At 54.8% G+C, this 20,025-nt stretch overlaps 1 protein-coding gene across 1 annotated transcript in view; it reads right to left on the bottom strand.

Moving 5' to 3' along the window:
* The window catches only part of OTOG (otogelin), an 87,796-nt gene that overhangs the window by 27,946 nt on the left and 39,825 nt on the right, over window positions 1-20,025 (bottom strand). Inside the window, exons 25-38 of the mRNA XM_028116769.2 lie at window positions 19,884-19,991; window positions 19,375-19,513; window positions 17,579-17,713; window positions 17,183-17,329; window positions 16,759-16,878; window positions 14,769-14,885; window positions 13,910-14,066; window positions 11,730-11,756; window positions 9,079-9,246; window positions 6,309-6,587; window positions 4,215-4,332; window positions 3,432-3,511; window positions 1,144-2,939; window positions 135-303 (exon numbers count right to left, since the gene is read on the bottom strand). Coding sequence (XP_027972570.2) covers window positions 135-303; window positions 1,144-2,939; window positions 3,432-3,511; window positions 4,215-4,332; window positions 6,309-6,587; window positions 9,079-9,246; window positions 11,730-11,756; window positions 13,910-14,066; window positions 14,769-14,885; window positions 16,759-16,878; window positions 17,183-17,329; window positions 17,579-17,713; window positions 19,375-19,513; window positions 19,884-19,991 — 3,560 coding nt within the window. The remainder of the gene's footprint in view (window positions 1-134; window positions 304-1,143; window positions 2,940-3,431; window positions 3,512-4,214; window positions 4,333-6,308; window positions 6,588-9,078; window positions 9,247-11,729; window positions 11,757-13,909; window positions 14,067-14,768; window positions 14,886-16,758; window positions 16,879-17,182; window positions 17,330-17,578; window positions 17,714-19,374; window positions 19,514-19,883; window positions 19,992-20,025) is intronic.

The following is a 20,025-nucleotide window of genomic DNA, read 5'->3' on the forward strand; positions in this document are numbered from 1 at the left end:
AGTAGGGGATCTGCCTGGTCAGGGGTCACACTGAGACAAGAGGTCCCATGCAGAATGCATCCAGGTCAGAGTTACCCTCAGGCCAAGGAACACACAGGTAAGGGGCTGAGGATCTGGTGGACACCAGGACTCACAGGCACATTCCCACAGGGGGCAGCAGCGGTCCCCGCCCACCCTCACTGCGAGGCCCAGGACCCCACAGCGAGGGGGCGTGGCACCCTGGGGACAGTGCTGGGACTGGTTCACTCGGATCAGCTGGCCCTCCAGGCAGATGTGGCGGATGCAGTCCTGCTCAGCGATTGGCTGGGGGACAGGGCAGAGAGACAACGTGAGTGCCCAGCCTAGTGCGGCAGCCACTCACTACCCCCCACCCCAAGCCTAAGGGCATAAGACCCTTTCCAGTGTCACTTGTAGCAGGGCAGGGGACCCAGAGGTAAGACTACTAGGGAATGGTGTCCTCACCCTCCACCCACCCAACATGCCCCTCAGGGGCCTGGGGATGGGCTGAGCATGAGACTGGGGGTCAGGAGACTGACTGCCAGGGATTTCTGCATATCTGTCAAGCCCTTGTGGAGAGCCCCAGGGTCACAGATGTGCAGACACACTAGCTCAGACTCAGAGAACCGGAGCATACCCATGCACGCACGAGTGTGCGCGCACACACGAGCGTGCACACACGCAGTCTCTCTTTATCTCTTTCTCACAAACGCACATACACTGTCTTGTGACACCATATAGCACACACACAAGAACACACGCACAGATGCACGGTTGTTCACCCTGAGCCTCACAAATGTAAACTATGCACACACAGTTCCACGTGGCTCTATAGACACAAACACACACACACCAGCACGCTTATGTTGTCACCCTCTGGTGTCACACTAAGTCATCCAATCAGCCCTAGGGAAATGGTGAGACTCTGCTAGGACATCAGGGGCCCAGAGAGAATTTCTCAGGCTCCAGAGTGTGGGGCAAGCGTGAGGGTGGTGACTGAACCCCCATCTTGCAGCCTGGCGGCTGGTGAAGGAGAAGCTGCTGCAGACCACGAGGAATGCGACGCCATGATGGTGTCCCAGCCAAGTGGCCCAGGAGAGAGGGGCATGGAGGGACCACATTGGGGTGGCTTGACAAGTCACTCACGACACAGGTGGCAGATGCGCTGTCCTCAGTGATGGTTGTCAAGGTCTCAGCCGAACTCGCTGCGATGCTCTGGGCTGGGGCTGAGTGCCCAGACTGCTTGGAGGTGGCCTCTGTCCTCAGCTCTGCCGGCAGCCGAGGTCCCGCCGAGGTTCCATGGGCCTGGGCCAGCTGAGGGAGCAGAACGAGTGAGCTCTCTCGGGACGCAGTCCTGGCCGAGACGCGGCTCAGGGGAGAGGATGTGGGCACCAGTGGCACTGTGACGGCCCAGGGGCCATCAGCCTCTGGCGCCAAGGTAGCAAGAGTGTGGGCCACAGCAGGCGTGAGTTCGGTGGGCACCCCCTGCGCAGGGCCATGCATCCAGGGGGGCAGAGACTCTTGCTTGGACAGGATGGCCACCTCCTCTGTGGTGCTCTTTCGTGGGGCAGCAGATAGCGTGGAGGCTGCGCCCTCAGCCATGGCCACGACTCCGGAGGCTGGCAGTGTGGCGCCCAGAAGCAGGCCTGGTGCCGTGCCTGCCGCCTGAGGGGCTGTGTGACTGGGTAGGCCTACCTGGGCCACGACAGCACGGGTGAGAGGCGGTGCGGAGCTGAGGGTCTGAGTAGGTGGAGTTGTGGCCATAGTGGAAGACGTGGCCTGTTGCTGGAGTGGAAAGGTGATGACAGAGCCCTTGGACCCGGGCGTGGCCACTGGGGCAGATGTGCCCACCTTGGCCAAGGGCAGGCTGGTATCGAGAGGCAGGCCAGGGAGGAGCTGGGGTGGCCAAGTTGAGTCCACAGTCATGAAGGGTGTGACCCCCAGCCCGTGAGCATGTGTGGACTGGCTGGCGGCAGCTGGGGTCCCCGGGGGCAGAGCTGGAGGCCTGGTGGCTATGGGGGTTTGCTGGGTAGGATGGAGTGGGGCAGTGGGGAGGGGCCTTGGAGGTGAGGGTCCTGGTATGCCCGCGGGCTGGCCAGGCCCAGGCTGTTTCTCTGTGGGGGGCACCATCGCCACTCTCTTGGTAGCCAGAGCACTGAGGGGAACCTGCTCTGCTATTGTTCTAGCCTCGGCTAGGGGGCCGCTGGGACTGGAAACGCTCTGGGCTGGTACGGGCTGGGGCATCCCGGTCCTGTTCATGACCTTTGTGATTGCGGGTGTCAGCGAAGCCTTGTGGGATCCCGAGGAAGTGGGAGGCCTGGAGGTCACTGCAGGGGAAGCCACAGGCCTGGAGGAAGAACTTGCAGGCAACTCTAGGCTTGGGAAGGGCTGGAGGGGGGTGGTCTTAATAGGCAAGGAGCTGGGGCCTGGGACTGTCACAGCTTTGGTCATGAGTGGGAAGCGAGGTGCAGGGGGTGACCGGGAGGAGACTGTGATGTTGGGCCTCCCTGCAGAGGTCACAGTCACCCTCGTCGTCTTCCCAGCACCTGACCCCATGCTAGGTGTGGGCATTGGCTGCGAAAAGGAGAGGGATGAGGAGTCTGGGGTAAGGGGAGTGGCCAGGTGGCTGGCAGTCACTCCCATGCTGGCTGGGGCCTCTGTGGGGCGGGCAGGGAGGTTAGATGCAGTGGCCCCTGACGGCGGCTGCAGAGTGGCCCGGGTGGGGCCTGGAGTCAGCACTGGCGCCTTGGTAGCTGCCCTGGGTGGGTCCAGGGCTGTGGTGAGTGGGGCAGCTGGAGTGTGCGTTGGCTTGTGGGAGGGGGCCCCGGGAGCTTCCTGTGGAAACTGCAGCTCCTTGCCACTGAGAGTGGGCAGCTCCTGACTGGGAGGCAAAGTCTCATTGCCAGGAGACTCTGTGGGAACCAAAACCACGGGCTCCACACCTAGGGCAGAGAGAGAAGAAGCTCAGACAATGGGGTGCCTGCTGCCTGTCCCGGGGGGGCTGCGAGGTAGGGCTCCTGAGCAAGCAGGTGAGCATGGGGGAAGACAGCTTCCAACGGCCAGTCAGGCTGCCTGAGCAACCCAGCGGCCTCTGTCGTGTGGTATTGGATGACTCCACAGGTCTGGACTCTGCCCCAAACCTCAAAGCTTGAGCTCAGAGCCAATGGACCTGGGGTCTACCTTTGCCTATACTGCGTTCCTACCGCCTGACCCCAAGCCAGTCCCCTCTCCACTCTGGGCCTCCGTTTTTTTCTCTGTTTAATGGGAAGAATGGACTGGATGAGGTCCCTGCCTGCTCTAAAGGTCTCTTCCAGAAGCTCCTATGCCAACCCTGCTTCTCCAGGGACCTGGGGACTCTGGGCATGATTGGTCTAAGGAGACGCTGGAGATTTAGAGGAAATCTGAGGGAAAGATGAGAAACCTAGGCCACTCACAGTCCTCCAAGTAGACACATCTCTGTGTGACTTCATCCAGGACCTTGGGAGTGGGACATGCAGGCACACAGCCTTCCACCCTGAGGACAGAGCAAGGAGCCAGTTAGTAGTCTGAAATATGGGGGTGGGGGGATCATCTCTTTCATCTGGAGTGAGCACAGCTTCATCCCTCCTTATGACACATGTCACATGAACCCCCAGAGACACTGTGTACAGAAGCACATATACCCAAACATGCATGTTGCATGCTTTTCCACACTCTTACTCCTCAGACCAAGAGAGAAACATGAACACGATCCGGTTATGCACACGCTTGCGCACACACTCACACATGCTCCCATGTGTCTGCATTTAAGCACATTGTCACACCTGCAAGACTCGAAAACATTCACACAGATATACTTACATCCACACAGACTATCAAAACATCAGGGTATGCACCTTCGTGCACACACAGCTGCGCCAAGACCCAGATGCTCACACACATGTCCACATGCACAGCTGTGTGCAGCCCACGGACACTGGTATACCCACACAAATACACACAGGGCCCAGCTGTAGGCACATCATACACAAATCAATACTCACACACGCCCATGTAAGTCAGCTTCACTCTAGTACACACCTACCCACACACACCCACAAAACATGCAATCACGAGTACACGGGAGCACACACACACCTCAGGACGTGCTCATGCCTCTGGCCACAGACTACACACCCATGTACACATGTGCGTGCTCAATACACTGAGGTACACAGCTTGACTCCATGCCCCCTCACCTTGGCACATCCCGGCAGCTAGCTGCCCGCGGGTCCCGGCAGGTTTGGAAACAGGGGCCGACACAAGCATCGTAGCGCCACTCACAGAGGGGGTAGGCAGCCCCTGAGGGCTTGGCATCTGGAAAGGTGACCCGCCCCAGAGTCCCGAGACTGAGTGCGACTGGGTACCAGCTCAGGGTCAGGTGACAGAACACAGAGGTAATCCTAGCTCAGCTCATCCCCACCCGGCTCCACAGAAGAGACAAATGGACACTTGTAGGAAAAGCAAAGAAAAATAAAACAAAATATAAAACAAAATAAAAGCCAACCCAAGGGAAACTATTCCTGGGAGCTGGGGTCGGTGCCTGGGGGGTCCTTGGGATGGGACTGTGGGAACTTGGAGTAGGGGCTGAGAACCCCAGGGCGGGCGGCTACAGAGCAGGCAGGTGCAGTTGGGCTTTGAGGGTTAGCCAAAGAGAAGGTTGGGACCCCTGATCCCTGCCATAAAGTTGCCCTATCACCCTGCCCCCCTGGGACCTTGATGGCCAGCCAGCCTTGCCCTGCACCCTTGGTGACTAAGAATGATAGTAACAACAACAAAAACAACAGCCAACTCTTAAACAGCACCAAACACGACATTCAACATCTCATAAGTAGTTCCTTATTTATGCTCACAATAATCCTATGATGGAACACTATCATTATCCTCATTTTATGGATAAGGAAACTGAGGCACAGAGGATGCTGGGAAAATTAAACTCTCCCAGGAGAGATTTCCTCAGGAAAAGGTCTTGTGGCTAGGGCCTTGACAGATGAGGAATCCTCAGAGAAAGCAGGCAATGGCGGACGTGGAGGCAGACAAGACCCCAGACCATCCTAGCACCCAAGACCAGTCTCTGAAGCCATGGCCTGAGCAGGCAGATGTGGGTGGGCTCTGCGACGGGCCAGAGGGAGCAGCCCCACCTGGCAGCCCCTTCCTGACCCTCTATCCCCACACTGCTGACGATTGGGAAGAAACCTGCTTTTCTAGGGTCCTTGAGACCAGAACTGAGAACTTACATTCGGGGAGCACCTACTAGGAACCAGGACCAGAGCAAAGCCCGTGAAACGCCATCAATCCTCACAACAATCTTAGGAGGCAAATAGCCCCACTGTGCGGAGGTGGATGGTGGGGAGCTCTCCTCCAAGTGCCAAGGACTAGGGTCAGGATTTGAACCCAAGGCTGTCTGGCTTCAAAGTCTGGCTTCATGCGACTCTGCCTCAGTGTCTTCCAGAAAGGGCCACAAGTCCTGCCATTATAGCCAGTGATGAATCTGTCCTGGATGGGGTTCTTTGGTGGACTCTCTAGATGACCACGGAATGGAAGAATGAGCTGGCCCAGGCCTGGCTTGTGGGGGAGGTGATAAGTGAAGGGGTTGGTTAGAGATACATTTGTGCACATATGTAAATGGACCCACTCATGCAGCACAAGGTGCCCTCACAGGCACAAACATACATGTGCCCTTGCAGGACAGAGAGGCCTGCCTGGAGTGGTAGAGAAATTGTGATCACTTCCCCCAGGGTATAAGCAGAGAACAAGCACTTGGGGGCAGACCCACCTGGCAGGGGGATGGCAGAGCCCTGGAACCCACTGGCCTTAGCTGAAAGGGTATGGAGCTGCCCCATCACTGCCCAGGGTCCCGGGCCTCCCATGAAGGACAGAGGGAGACTGCTGGCTCCTCAGCCTGGTGCCCAGGGGGCAATCTTTGAGCTCACAGGGCAGGCATGTGTCCCCATCAGCAAGAAACCTGAGCCAGTGGGCTTGGCAAGCTGCAGTCAGGAGCACTTCTTACCTCGTGTCCACAAAGGCTGCCCTAGTTTTAGACCATGTAATTGGCCTGTGGGTGTAGGCAGGACCCTGGAAGCTGGCTGGGCCCCAAGCCCCACGGCCCACGGCTCCCTAGGCTGCCAGCATGGAGGTCGGGCCCCCTCCCATCTTAGGGGCAGCACCCAAGGGTGGCCTCCCTGTGCCAGGACAGTGGGAATTCTGCCTCTTGAGGGCAGCTGGGAGGGTGGGAGAGGGCAGGAAGGGCGGTTTGAGGAGGGACTGAGGGTGATGGCAGGGTGGACACCTACCCAGAAGGCGGAAGAACGTGCCCCGGTGGAACACCTCCGTGTGCTCGTACAGCCGCAGGCCCAGCGTAGGGCCCGACACGTAAAGGAAGGAGCCAGGCTGTGCCAGCGACTCCAGGGCCACGAGGTCTGCCTGCCCTGCCCCCCGGTGCAGTAAGAAGGAGGCATGGTGGTGGAAGGCAACGCTGCCCTGCCACTTGACCAGCTCCAGAGACCCATTGGCTGTGACATGGAGGAAGAAGTTGGGTCTGTCCGCTGCCTCCAGGGACACCACATCTGGGTCTGTAAAGAGCCAGGCGGGTGAGGTGAGCGCAGAGAGGGGTCCAGGTGAGGGGCAGAGCCTGGCATGTGCCTGCACTCCGTGACTCAGGGCAGCCACCCGCCCCGTGGATTAGCTGGGCCCTGCTCCCCCACCTCCCCCCTGCCCACCTGCTTCTGCCTGGTGGCGGCCCCTCTGCACACACCACCTCTCCCCGAGGGAAGTGGAAGCTTAGAGAAGCTGTCAGCTGCCAAACCTCGGGGATGTGTCTTCTTCCCACCTTCCTTCCCTCCTCCCTCTTTCCGTCCTTTCTCCTTCACTCCCTCCCTCCCTCCCTCCTTTCCTCCCCCTGTAAACCTCTGGGGGACCCTCTGTGTGCCAGGAGGAATTCTCCATGCTAGGGACACAGCAGTGAGCAGACTGCCAGAAACGGCCGCCCCGGAGGAATCATGTTCTATTGGACACACTGGACAGGCTGGGGGGTGCTGATTTCACAGGTTTCAGTGACCCCAGCATGGTCCTGCTCCACACAGAATCCCAGAGGCTCAGAGCTGGCAGACTGAGGGGATGTGGAGTCCAACACACGGAAAACAGTGACCCCAAGAGGAGAAGGGGCTTGCCCTGAGCCCCACAACTGGTGTTCACTGTCCTCTCTCCTGTGTCCACAAAGACCCAGTTCTAGAAAGTGGGGCTTGTTGCTGGGTGGATAGCCCCCAAAACCACACAAGCAGGTGTCCAGGAGTCCCGGCCCGCCATGGCTGGCTGTATTGTGGGCAAGTGGCTTAACATGCCGAGGCTGTTGTGAGGGGCAAACAATATGGTGCAGGTGAAAGGCCTAGCATGGGGCTTGATGTGTCTTCCCTCCCCGTCCATGTGGCCCTGTCACACCTCCCTGAGCAGTTGTGAGGAGACAGGAGGCAACTGGAGGAAGGATTCATTCTTGACCGTAATAATAAGTGCTGTTTATCAAGGACTTACTATGTGCCAGACATGATACTAAGTAAGTCCTCTACCTGCTGGGTTATTAAATTCCAAGAGAGCCCCAGGAGGTGGCAAATTCATTCATTCAGCAGCTCATGTTTTCTGAGGGCCCATGATGTGCCAGGCGCTATTGTAGGCACAACAGGAAACAAAATGACCAAAATCCCTGCCCTGATAGAACTTACATTCAACTGGGAGGAGGATAAACATCATAACAAGTACAATCTATAATAGGTTAGCGGGGCATGATCTTGTTGTTCCCATTTTACAGATGAGGGAAGTGAGGCCCAGAGTCACACTGATGGTGGAAGAGGGAGGCAGGATTAGGAGACCAGGTAGGCTAAGGCCAGAGCCCAGGAGCTTAACCTCCACACAGTCTGCCCCAGGGATGGGACCCAGGAGCAGGCACCATCATATCATGCTCATATCGTGTCTATCTCCTGGATGGGACTGTGGACTTCCGGTGGACAGGGATGTGTCTCTTCCATCCCTAATGCCCTGGTGCCCAGTTCTGTGCCTGGCCTGGGAAGAGGGCTCAATGAAAGGCAGGGAAGGAGGGATGAGGGGGTGGGGAGAGGTCCTCATAACTAGATAAACTGCAGACCCTGAGACTCTGAGACTGGGATGAACCCTCTGAGAAGTGTCTTGGGTCCCGGTTCCAGTTGATGCTGGGATGGGCCGCATCCCTGTGGCTGGGGAGATACTGACTAGATGGGGCCAGCAGGATGCAGGGGTAGAAATGCTGATCACAGTGGTCACGCACACTGGGACACACACAAATGGCCACAGGAAAGACTTCCCAGCACTGGCTGAACTGAGGCCTTGGCTGGCCCAGGGCCCAACAAAAATACCATCCAGGGGTCCCTCTGTGCTGGGCAAGGTTCCTGCCACCCCTTCAGCACTACTGAACTCTGGACAGAGGACAGAGCCCACTAACGCAAAGCCAGTCGGGTGTGCGGACTGAGTCCCAGGGGGCTGTGGCTGGTTGCAGGCGTGTCCCAGAATTCAGGATCATAACCTGAGCCGGTCAAGAGCCTGCTCCTCCATTCGCAGAAGCAAGCCCCCCAGGAGTCAGTACATCAGCCAGCTCCCCTCTGGCACTTAAAGTCTATCCAGTCTCAAAAACGGAGGGGAAGGGAGGAGGAGGAGGCAGAAGAGAAGGAGAAGCAGGAAGAGACGGAAGAGGGTGGAGGGGAGGGAGAAGAGGAGGGGGAGGAGGAGAGGGTAGAGTGGACTGGGGGCTGGAAGGAGGGGCGGGAGCGGAAGGAGCAGCTGTTGCCACCAGGCCTGACCGGAACACAGCAATGGTATAAAGCTACCAAGGTACTTCTGGACCTTGGCTTCCCTGCTTTTTCCAGGGAGAAAATGGAAGGTGTCTGTTTGAAGAGACTAACAGGCTGACCCAGAGGCCTGTCTCAGTTGGGAGAGGGGCACCTTTTAGAGCCCCACATTTCTCCAGCAACTGCAGATTGCTTAGGGCCTCAGCATCCTCCCTCCACCAAGAGCTGCAGTGGGGCTGGAGGCAGACCTTACCATGAGCCTTGGCCTTGTACAGTGCAGCCATCAGCAGGAAGTTCACAATGTCCCCTGGAGCCGCGTCCTCCGCACTCATGAGGACCATGGCACCGTCTGCCGCCTTGCTGGCCACCAGGACATTGCCAGTGGCCAAGCTGGCCAGTTGGTAGGGACCCTTACCTAGTGCTGGAGAGAAGGGGCCCAGGTGTGAGGCCTGCCTCCCTGGGCCTTGGCCCACCTCCCATCCTGCCAGAGGTGGGGAAAAGAGAGTGTGTAAGAGAGCTACTCTCAGTCGCTTCCCTCACCCCGGGCCCCAGGGAGCTTGATTCCACAAGGAAGGGGCATGAATTCCAGGGGGTCAGTCCCTGATGGGAAGTGACCCTCCACACAGCGCCTGAACAATTTCACAGGAAACCTGGGAACAGGGCCACCCACGGGAGACCTCTGCCCCACCCCAACCCCTGCAGATGTCTCTCCATGGGCCTGTCCCGCAGCCACTGCTCTATTCAGGGTCGCCTCTGGGACTCAACATCAGACCTGGTCTCTGCCCACCCAACGCCTGAGGAATGAAGTCCGGCAAGTCTCAGGCTCAACATCAGTGTTTACCTGCTTATCTCAAATGTGTCATTTTTGTGGCTCTTGGGTTCCTACCGTTGTTGGTATAGGTTGGAGAGGGCCATGGGTTTCCTAGACAATTGCCTTAAAACCAACCTCCCTGCCTCTGGTGTGCCCCCCAGCCTCCAGTGCTTCCTCCCCACAGGTGCCCGAGTCACCTTTCTAGCCAGACTCCCTGCTGGGACTCATCAATGGCTCCCCATTGCCCTCAGGATGGAATCCAATAGCCCAGCTTGAATTCAGGGACCCTTCCCACCCCAAACCCCACCTAGCTCCCCACACCCCTGCCCTGCCACATTGAACTTCTCTAGCACTTTCTTGAAAGAGTCGTGCTGTGCTCTACCTCATGCCTCTCCTCATGCTGTCCACCCACTCAGAGTAGTCCTCCATGTTTTGTGCCTGGCAAACGCCTACTCAACCTTTGGGGCCCAGCTCAAATGTCACCTCCTTGGCGAAGCTCTCCCTGCACCCTCTCCCGCCACACACAAACGTCATCCCTCCTCCTCAGCGCTCCACCAGCCCTTGGAGCACGGCAGGCCCTGATCACAGCTCTTAGGATGAGGACCTTGATGGTGGATCCACGTCAGTCTCCTGGGCCAGATGGGAAACACGCAGCGCTATGCTAGTAAATGCATAACAGTAAACTCTCAAACAAACAAACAAACAAAACGCCACTTTGTAGTGGTTGCTGATTTCCACCGTGTGAATACTCACGGCAGTGGTCAGTTTCAAACTACCAACTGAATGTGGAGTTAGGACCACGCCACAGCTTTAGAGGGCCAGTGTGAGCTGGCTCCAGCACACCACCGGGACAGATCTCTTTGACCATTGATTCCCCAGCACTCAGCAAAGGGCCTGGACCAGAGAAAATGTTGGTAGGAGAGCAGAGCAAGGAATGGATGGGTAGGTGGATGAGTAGGTGGAGGATGCTAGAAACAGCTTGTCCTTTGCCAGTTACTGCCACCCAAAATGCCACAGAAGGGAGAAAACTCTTCTCAGAGCTGTCTCGCTGAAATGTCTTGCCTGATGTCAGACAGACCTTGCCTGTCCCAGGGACTGTAATTCTGTTACAGGTTCATTCCTATAAGGAAAGCTTCCTCATAGCCAGGAGGAAGCCCTTGGCCATCAGGAGTCCCTAGGGGCTAACATTTTGGAGGGTCTGTAGTCCCTGAATTATCATGCTTCACCCTGATCCAGCTCTTATCTCTCAGACTCCCTAACTGGTATCCTGTCTCTAGTCTGTCCCCCTCGATTTCACCTGCTATCCTCTGCCAGTGGGACGTCTCAACCCAAAATCTGATAATGCATGTAACTGAGGACAAAGCCTTGGGCCTAAATGCACATAGGCCTATTCCTGGCATGGTACCTGGAAGGCGATGGAGCAGGGCTCCAAAGTCAAAGGTGAGTGGTACCAAGGACCTGATGAGTACCTAACTCTGCCAAGATCTGACTTATCACCCTATTGCCCATGACCCTGGTGATGAAACTGAATAATGAGCTCTAACATTGGACATTAGCCTCCCTTGGATCTCTAGTCGCGACCTGTAGTTTTACCCTAGCTAATGCAGAATTTGGAGCATATCCTGGTACCCTGTGACCTTGGCTAAATTGGAAGATGAATTGGACAGGCTGAGCCAAGCTGTAGGTTTTGCCCCAGTGATCCTCAGAAAGAGCAGTTTGCATTTGCCTTCACCACTCAAACCTTCACAGTATATGGAGATCCAAGACAATATTCCATGAGCCTGATGAGTGAGACTGCAAAGGCCAGAGGGTGGCATATTGGTGGGAATGGGGTTTTTACTTCCCGGTGAAGCTGCCCTAGGTGAGAACAACTCCCTGGAAGCTGGCCTGGCCGGGAGAGAGGGGCCACAGGAGCTTCTAGAGACAGAGCTCTGGGACACACCTGGCCTCTGCACTGTCTGGATTCTCTCTGCACAGTGCGGTCCCCCTTGCACCATGTTACAGCTCTTCCAGGGCCAGTTAATGCTGTCATGGCAGCAGCAGGGCTGGCGGTACTCAGGCCCCCAGGCTCCACTTGGGGAGGATGGGCTTACCTTTGTTAAAGAAGTCACAGTCATACGCTGCAAGAGAGAGAACAAGACTTCTTGAGAAGCTTGGAACAGATGGGCAGAGCCACGGCCCCTAGCATCCCAGCTGTCCCACAGGTGGCCGGCCTCCCAAACTCCAAGATCTGGGGATGGTCATTGGACTCAGGTATCTTAAAGCGTAGGAAATACCACGGCTCCTGTCTGTGCCCCCGGCACAAAGCTCAAAGCCTGGCCTAGAGTAGGCACTCAGCACGTAGCGAATGAATGAATGAGCAAATGGGTGAATGAGTGAATGAGTGTTGGACAGAATGGGGCATTTTGTGTGGCCCCAAAGGGCAAGGTTGCAATCAAGGAGTGGAAACTCCAATCACAAATGTTATAGCAGGTCCTGGAGGAATGCAAGCACAAGATAGAAGTTAGTATTTCAAGAACTTTGGGTGGAAGGGAACCAGGGGCCACCAGGACCCAAGGCTTTTTTCAGGCCCCTCGGGGTGTAATTTCCACCAGGTTGCGACAAGCTCCTCCAAGTGTGTGCTCAGCGCACCCTCTAGTGGCTCCGCCCAGCACCACAGCCTGTTGCCCAGCTGCCTCAGCCATGGATTCTGTAGTCCCCTGGGGCCAGCTGGGGACCTTGCAGGGGCACCCAAAGCCAGAAGCAAGGCCATGAGGAGCCAGTTGGGTAGACCGTGGATGAAGGCTGAGGGGGAATCCTCCCTCATTCGTAGGCATGGTCTAAAGAGAGCCACCTACTCCACCCCATACCCCAAATGCCATGATCAACACTGTCTCTTTGCATTTGGCACTGACCTCTAGAAAGAGCACTCACAGTGAGACTGACCCACCATGTGGCTATGGAAAAGGACTCACTTTTCCTCATTTGTTGACTCAGAAGATTGAACTAGAAATTTAGATCTCGGAGTCTCGGGTTTCCAGTGTGTACCAGGTCAGTGGGAGGTAGCCCGGAAGAGTCAGACCTGATTTCAAATTCCATCTCTCTCACTCTTCAGCTGTGCATACTGGGACAAGTTACTCAACCTCTCTGAAATTTAGTGCCCTGCTCTCTCATATGGGACCACCAAGGGTACCTGCCCCACAGACTTGCGAGTCCTGGACTAGAGCAAGGCAAGTGCTCATGTTGTGTGCAAAAGGGAAGGGGGCGTCAAACACCTCAGTAATTAAGATACATAATATTTTAATACACTGTTTTAAAATGTTTTAAATTAATGCAAAATGCAAAATGCCCGGGATGAACCAAATATCAAAAATTTAAAATAAGGACAGGATCGATGAAAGCGCCTTGCCAAGCCACGTTAGATCCTGAGGCAGAAGGGAAAATCAGTACTATCGACCCCGTCATTACTTAAAACTTTGATATTTTGTTCATCAAAGCCACGGATATTTTTGCATTAAGTTTGATTTTTTTTCAATATTACCTTAAAATGTGGCTTATCTCCGTTACTGAGTTTTTGGTGCTTCCTTAAATCCTGTGTCCTAGGTGAGGTGTCCCTGGCCGTTTTGTGATACACATTTATACTACTAATAGTAGTGTATACATGTATCTATGTATGTGTGTGAATGCATGCTTGAAATATTTTTTACTAGATGGAGCGCGCAACGCAAAGCATTTACAGACCACCATTGCTCTAAATAAACTGACGTCTTGTGCTGCCTCTGAAGGGACCCGTGTGTCTTAGCTGACAAAGGGCTTTTAATTCATTATCCCATTTGACCCTCACAATAAACCTGGTGGGGCAGGTCTATTCCTACTTTTAGATGAGAACTTTGAGCCCCCAGAGAGGTTGGGTGACTTGTTTGAGGCCACACAGCTTGCAAACGGCAGCCGTGGGGCTGAAGGCCCGGGCTCCTGAGTCCCCTGGGAACATGGTTAGGAGCCCAGATTTGCAGCCAGACCGTCCGAAGACGAGCCCTGGCCCCTCCACTAAGCTGTGTGACCCTGAGCACGTCACTCCATCTCTCCCTGTCTAACCTGTTCGCCGGCTGCGAACCAGGAATGAACTCCTATTTGATAAGGTATTTTGCGAATTCAGTGAAAGATACGGGCAAACCAGTTGGTGCGTGGCACGTACCGAGTACTCAGTAATGCTAGCCAGGGTGATGGCAGCCCACAGGCCTGCCCGTGGAGGGGCCCCCGCTCCCCATGCTGGGTGACCGGTCTGCATACTCACGGCAGAGGCGCGGGGTCCGCCAGCCCACAGCCACCCCGTGCTGGCAGCACTGGTGGGCGTAGGCGGACACACTGGCACAGAAGCACTCACAGTCCCCGCCCCGGCTGCACCCACAGGTGTCTGTCAGGCAGTTTGAGTAAAACCAAGTGACATCGACCTGGGGGAGGTCAGAAGTCGGAGGTCAGAGGACAGCTCCCGAGGGTTAGCCCCTCAGCTTCCCAGCCGATGCCTCCCAGCGGCAGGGAGCAGCATCAGCATGAAGGGACCCCAGGCTGGGGTGAGCTGCCCCGGTGGCGTGAGGGCAGACAGGTGGCCAGCTCAGAGCAAAACAGCTCCATGGCCCAGGCAGACCCCACTTTTGAGAACTAAGCTCTCGCCTTCCCTAGGCCTACGCTATTGGATCCAGAGGCTAAGGGCGTGGCTGAGAGACATGGGGTATGAACTCCCAGCCAGGGCCAGACACAGCCAGGGCCAGGCCGACGGCAGCCTTCGAGGCCCTGGGGGGTGCCACGCAGAGCTAAGCGCCAGCTCCTCTCCGTCTCCACTCAGGCCGATGCCAGGGCATGAGGGGTTTGTGTCCACTGTGCAGAATAACTTCCCCACTGGGAGGAAGAGCCAGATTGAGATAGGTTTGAAAAAGGCACGGAAGCTGTTTGTTTGGCCGTCTGTCCTGGGTCATCTGGGGAAATAGGACAGGTTCATCAGAGCAGGCTGGGGGCAGGGGATCGGCAGAGGTAGGTCTCCTTTCTAGACCTGAGGTGCCTCTCCCCAGGCATTGGGTGGGGGGGGGTCTGCGAGCAGAAGGGACTGAGGGAAGGTAGGGAGGGGCTCAGGAGGACTGAGCCTGGGGTCCACTCACCACAGGGTGGCAGGTCTCAAACACCTCGCTGAGCAGGATGCTGCACTCCTTTCTGGCAAATGGTTCTCGGAGAGGATTCAGGACACACGTGTCCCAGGGGTCAAGGGTGTCTGGGCACTGAGAGGCAAAGGCAGGGCTGTTGGTCTCCCCATCCCCACAATGCCTGTTGCCTGGTGTGGTGGACAGACTCTTAGAGTGGTCCCCTTGGTCCCCCAACTCTTGAGGTTCAAGTCCTTGTATAATTCCCTCCCCTTGAGTATAGGAAGGACCTATGACTTGCTTCAAACTGACAAAAGAAGGCAAAGGTGATGGGATGGACGTGGTTATGAGTCTGTGACTGCATTTTTATGTTACATATTTTATGTTTTATAAGATGTTAGAGCCCATCTTGCTGGAGTCTCTCCCTTGCTGGCCATGAAGAAGCAAGCAGCCATGTGGGGGAGTCTCACATGGTAGAAACGGTGAGTGCTCTCTAGCAGCCAGGGGTCTTCTCTGGCCAACAGCTAGCAAAAACACTGAAGCTCTCAGTTCTATGGTTGCAAGGAACCGAATGCTGCTGACAACCACCGAAGCAGGTGGGGAAGGACATATCTCCCTAATCGAACATCCAGATGCGAGCCCAGCCCTGGCTGACACCTTGGTTGAGCCTGTGATACCCCAAGCAGAGAACCAGTCAAGCCCCACCCTGACTCCTGACCAACAGACACCACATGTGTGTGGTTAAATGTTTCCAAGTCTATAGTAGTGTTGTTACAAAGCTATAGATAACTAATAACTAATACAGACCGCCCCAATGTCTGCCGAACCTCCTCCATCAGTGCTACACTCTCATAAGAACACCCCAGGATGTGCCCAAGGGGGTTATCAAGAGAGGAACAGCAGTAAGGGATCAGAGGAGGGGAGCAATAAAGGTTAGTCATCCTCTCTGCTTCTCTAAAATGGGGGTGGGCTAGAGAACACTCTTCTGAGGCTGTAAGAACAGCCTTGTCCCACCTTAGGATTACACTGGCTCCAAGCCATGACTGTCCCTGGACCCCAGTCCACATAAGCTCATCTTCATCTACTCCCCACCTGAGAATTAGGGACCTAAGATGACTCAGTCCAGGAAATGCAAATATGTAACGCCCCTATCACCACTTTGCTGCTGCATCCACAGACATAACTAATCAATCACAGTTCTCCCTCTAGCTGAGCCTGACACAAGTCTTAGGTATTTCTCAGCACAGCTTCACAGGTTACCTCTTCTGACTGATCAGAGTTGTCACGAGAGCTTAAATCCAGTCTACAATGCTATCCTGGCAGAGCTCCTTCAGAGGACCACGGAGAAGACAGAACTTACTCAAGCTCACCCAGCAACTCACTGGATGACCCAAGACAAGAGCCTAGGTCTCTTGCTCTCAGTTCAGTGCTGTTTTCCCCCATAGCTCACAACTTGGGGTCCTCAGCCATTTCCCGAACCCCAGGGACATCCTCCTCATTTCTGCCTCTGCTTAAGCTGTCTCCCTCTCAGAGGCCTTCTCTCTGATACATTCATCTTTCCAAATATGGCCTTTAAGTACCAGTCTACTCCCACCTCCTTCAGGAAGCTTGCTCTGATTGCCTCAGGCCACATGGGTCTCTCTTGGACTCTCCTCTGGACCAGACCTAGTGCCAGGCACTGGGGGCACAGAGATGGTTAAGATGGTCATGTTTCAACAAGCCTCATCTTCCCTAGTACGGGTGGTCATCTCTCCTCGGACAAAGACTTCATCTCCTTCTCAGCCCCTACCCTGCCATGAGGGCTTGATCCAGGGCACAGGTGCAGCCCGATTTGTGAGGTGGGGGGTAGATGCCCTCTGGCCACAGGACAGAGCCGAAGGCTGGGGATGCTGGGTCAGAGGCCATTGCACGAGCAGTCTCACACCAATGTCCCTGACCTGGGGCCAGATCCCCTCAGTGCCAGCCAGGGCCCATCTGAGTGAGGGAGGGAGCTAGCCTAGGGAGCCTTTACCTCGACGGCAGCCCAACTGCTGCCAAACTCCTGGGGGTTAGTTAACTCTAAATTCTCCGGAGTCCTCATCTCATTGATGGTTTTTAAGTCAAAGTTCCCACAGAGTCCCGCCAGCTGGCCCTAAAAGAAGAGAGGACACTGCGGTCACCTGCAGGAACACCAGGGACGAACCACTGGCAGCACAGTTACCATGAGCCCAGGAGTCTGTCATGGACCTGAAGCAACTTCTGGGGTCATGATGTAAAGAGGGATAGGAGAAGAGTCCGAGGAGAGGGGCACGGAGTGGGGTGAGGACAGACAGGACAGAAGGCATGATACCCAGGCTCCCTGGTGAGGGTACAGCTCACGCAAGGATGCCCAGTGGCCTGGCTCAGCCCCAGGCAGGAGCAGAGGGCCCTGTGAGGGTCACTGCTCACGCAAGTACCTGCCACTGTGGCCCAGCCTGGATGTGCACTGTGGTTCTCTGGTCCCATAAGAGGGTGATGTGCTCCCTTGGGAAATGCACCAGCGTGAAAAACCCTGCTTGCCACGTGTGGACCTCCTGCTTCTCATCCAGGAAGCTCTCAGGACTCTAGAGCGACAGAGATGGTCATTCCTGAGGCCCAGGTGTCCCCCAACACCTGGGTCAGCTGCCCAGCCCCAGGAACTCACGCCTCCCTCACACCCTGACACTGACCTCTGTGTTCCTGACTCTGACCAAGGAGTTCAGTCGGGGCTGCTGACTCAACAGCTCCAAGGAACTGGATCCCCAGCCCTCTTCTGCCCCAGCCCTTGTTAACATACGACTGTCTGTACAACCTGAACCCGCACCGGGCCTTACAGGACTTCCCGAGTCGTCATCAAAGATGAGGAGTGAGTTCCCGACGTTGATGGAAATAAACTTCCTACAGATGATACCAGAGCTGTAGCAGTCTACATTCTCTACAATCACAGAGAAACTGAGGTCCGCTGTGCTCTGAGGAGAAAATAAATTAGTTCAGTAAAGCCAGGGAGAGAAAAGAGCCTGCGGACAGGCACAGAGGTAGTGGGACATGGACTCTGAGGTGGTTTTCAATCCACTTATACTTCTTATTAGCTGTGTGACTTTGGGCAACTTACTTCAGTTCTCTGAAGCTCAATTTCAGTGTTGGGTGCCTAGGGCATTTTTTAGCATGTAGTCACTCTCCAAAAAGTATTGGACGGATGGATGGATGGATGGATGGATGGATGGATGGATGGATGGCTATATAATAGGGTTGACTGGTGCTGACAGGGGTATAGGGTAGAGGTACTGTCTTATATACATGATGACAGTAGTGTAAGCCTTTTTGGAGGGCAAATTGCAAGCACTGAATAACATCTTATGTGTATACAACTTTTCATGGCAATCCCACGTCTAACACTCTATAGAGATACATCCACAAAAGTATTCATTGAGCATTTAAATATTAGCAACAATCTAAATGTCTGTCCATGGGGAGATAATAAAACAAACTAGAGCATGTCCTCTCTGTAGAATTTTACACAAAGAAGAAAGAGGTATGCACCGATTCTATAATGACTAAGGTATATGGTATTAAATGAATAAAGCAAATTGCAGAAGCCTATCCATAAAAACAAAGCACTGTATGTGTGCGTGTGTATATCTGTCTGTCTCATGGAAGATGATCTTGCAGGATTCACACCTAATTGTTACAAGCAGGGAATGGGAACAGAAAAGCTATAAAGGGAAATATTTATTTTTAATATATGCTTCTAAATTGTTTTAAATGTCAGTGAAGAGCATGCATTACCTTTGAAAGTTAAAAATTAAAATAAGGTCAATTATCTGTCTCTTGGAGTTACAGAAATTACATGAAAAACCCCCACACAATGCCTGCCCCATAGCTAGGACTCATTCCATAAAAGGTTTGTCATTATTATTACTCTATTATATAACGGGACAGGTCCTTAGCAAAATCAAAGTCCCTTGGGTGTGTCTCTGGCACTCTCCCACCTGCCCCCTTCGTACTTCTTTTCTCCTTCTGGAGAGGATCCTGCCTCTACTGTGCCCCCCCCCCCCACATCACCATCCCTTTTCCTTCGCAGGAGCAGACAGCTTTCACACACTAAATCTCCCGTCAGATTTCTTGGTTCAAACTTGACACCAGCTCTGCCACTGCCCAGTGGTGTGACCTCAGGCAAGACACCTAGCTCCCCTAAGCCTAAGTTGCTGCAACTATAACATGAGGTCAATAAACTCTACTTCATAATGTTGCTGTGAGAATTAGGCAAAGTAATCCACGAAATTGGCTCAGCAGACCACCAGGCATACAATAAAACCTCAAAAATCATGAGTTCTTATTACAGACAAGAAGACCCTTGGGACCCAACAGGGCAAGGCTATAATGGTGAGTGGCCAAGCAGTGGGGTATTATATGACTGGTGAGCTCTGTCTAGCCCACAGCCTACTCTACAGCACTTCTTTCAGTCTCTAGATAGCCCTGCCCCCCACCCTCACCCAGGGCTTAGATCCCTCCACCCACCCAATTCTGCATCAGACTGGAGTCTAGAACATCACTGCGCCAGACAGGTCCTCAGCTTCAGCTGCCCCAGGTCCCCATACAGCCAGCTGGGCAGACGCATCCGGGAGCTCACCTTGATCAGGTGCACTTTGCACGTCCCCACGAAGTCAAACGGGAGCCCATCGAACGTGCGGTAGTGCCGGTCACCATAGGCCGTGCAGGTGGAAGCACAGGGGTGGAGCGTGCACTGGAACGAGCCCCACTGGCACACACTGAAACACATGGGCCCAGAGCAGCTCACAGGGCCCACACCACACACACTCGGAATATCCACACCAGAGCCACTGCCTACACAGTGCCCACTATGTGCCCCGGGCTAGGGGGTCACAAACACCATTGACCTCCAATGGAAGCCTGGAGGTCACAAAATCACATTCGTGTAAATGTTTACAAAAACATCCCCCAGATTTCTGTCTACACATACCCTTGTATATATATACACATCCCTGTATGGCACACAAACACACAACATGGGTGTGAACATGGTAGAGGGGGGAATGCTACACGGTGCTCACCATCATGCTTCTCGTACCCATCCTCATCCCCGGCAAAAAGCAGAGCCTGAATGGTACCCTCACTTACCAGGTGTGGCAAGGAGACATGACCTGGTCCCCAGGAAAATACTCCTTCCCCTTCCAAGTGCACGGGCAATCCTCTGGCAGGAAACATGCGTCCCCATGTCTGAGTAAGCTGTAGGGACACAGCAAGTAGGTGATCAAGCCAG

This window comes from Eumetopias jubatus, unplaced genomic scaffold (genome assembly GCF_037043125.1).
Source record: "Eumetopias jubatus isolate StellerSeaLion01/CBP00866 unplaced genomic scaffold, mEumJub1_p1.0 scaffold_13, whole genome shotgun sequence".
Taxonomy (NCBI): Eukaryota; Metazoa; Chordata; class Mammalia; order Carnivora; family Otariidae; genus Eumetopias; species Eumetopias jubatus.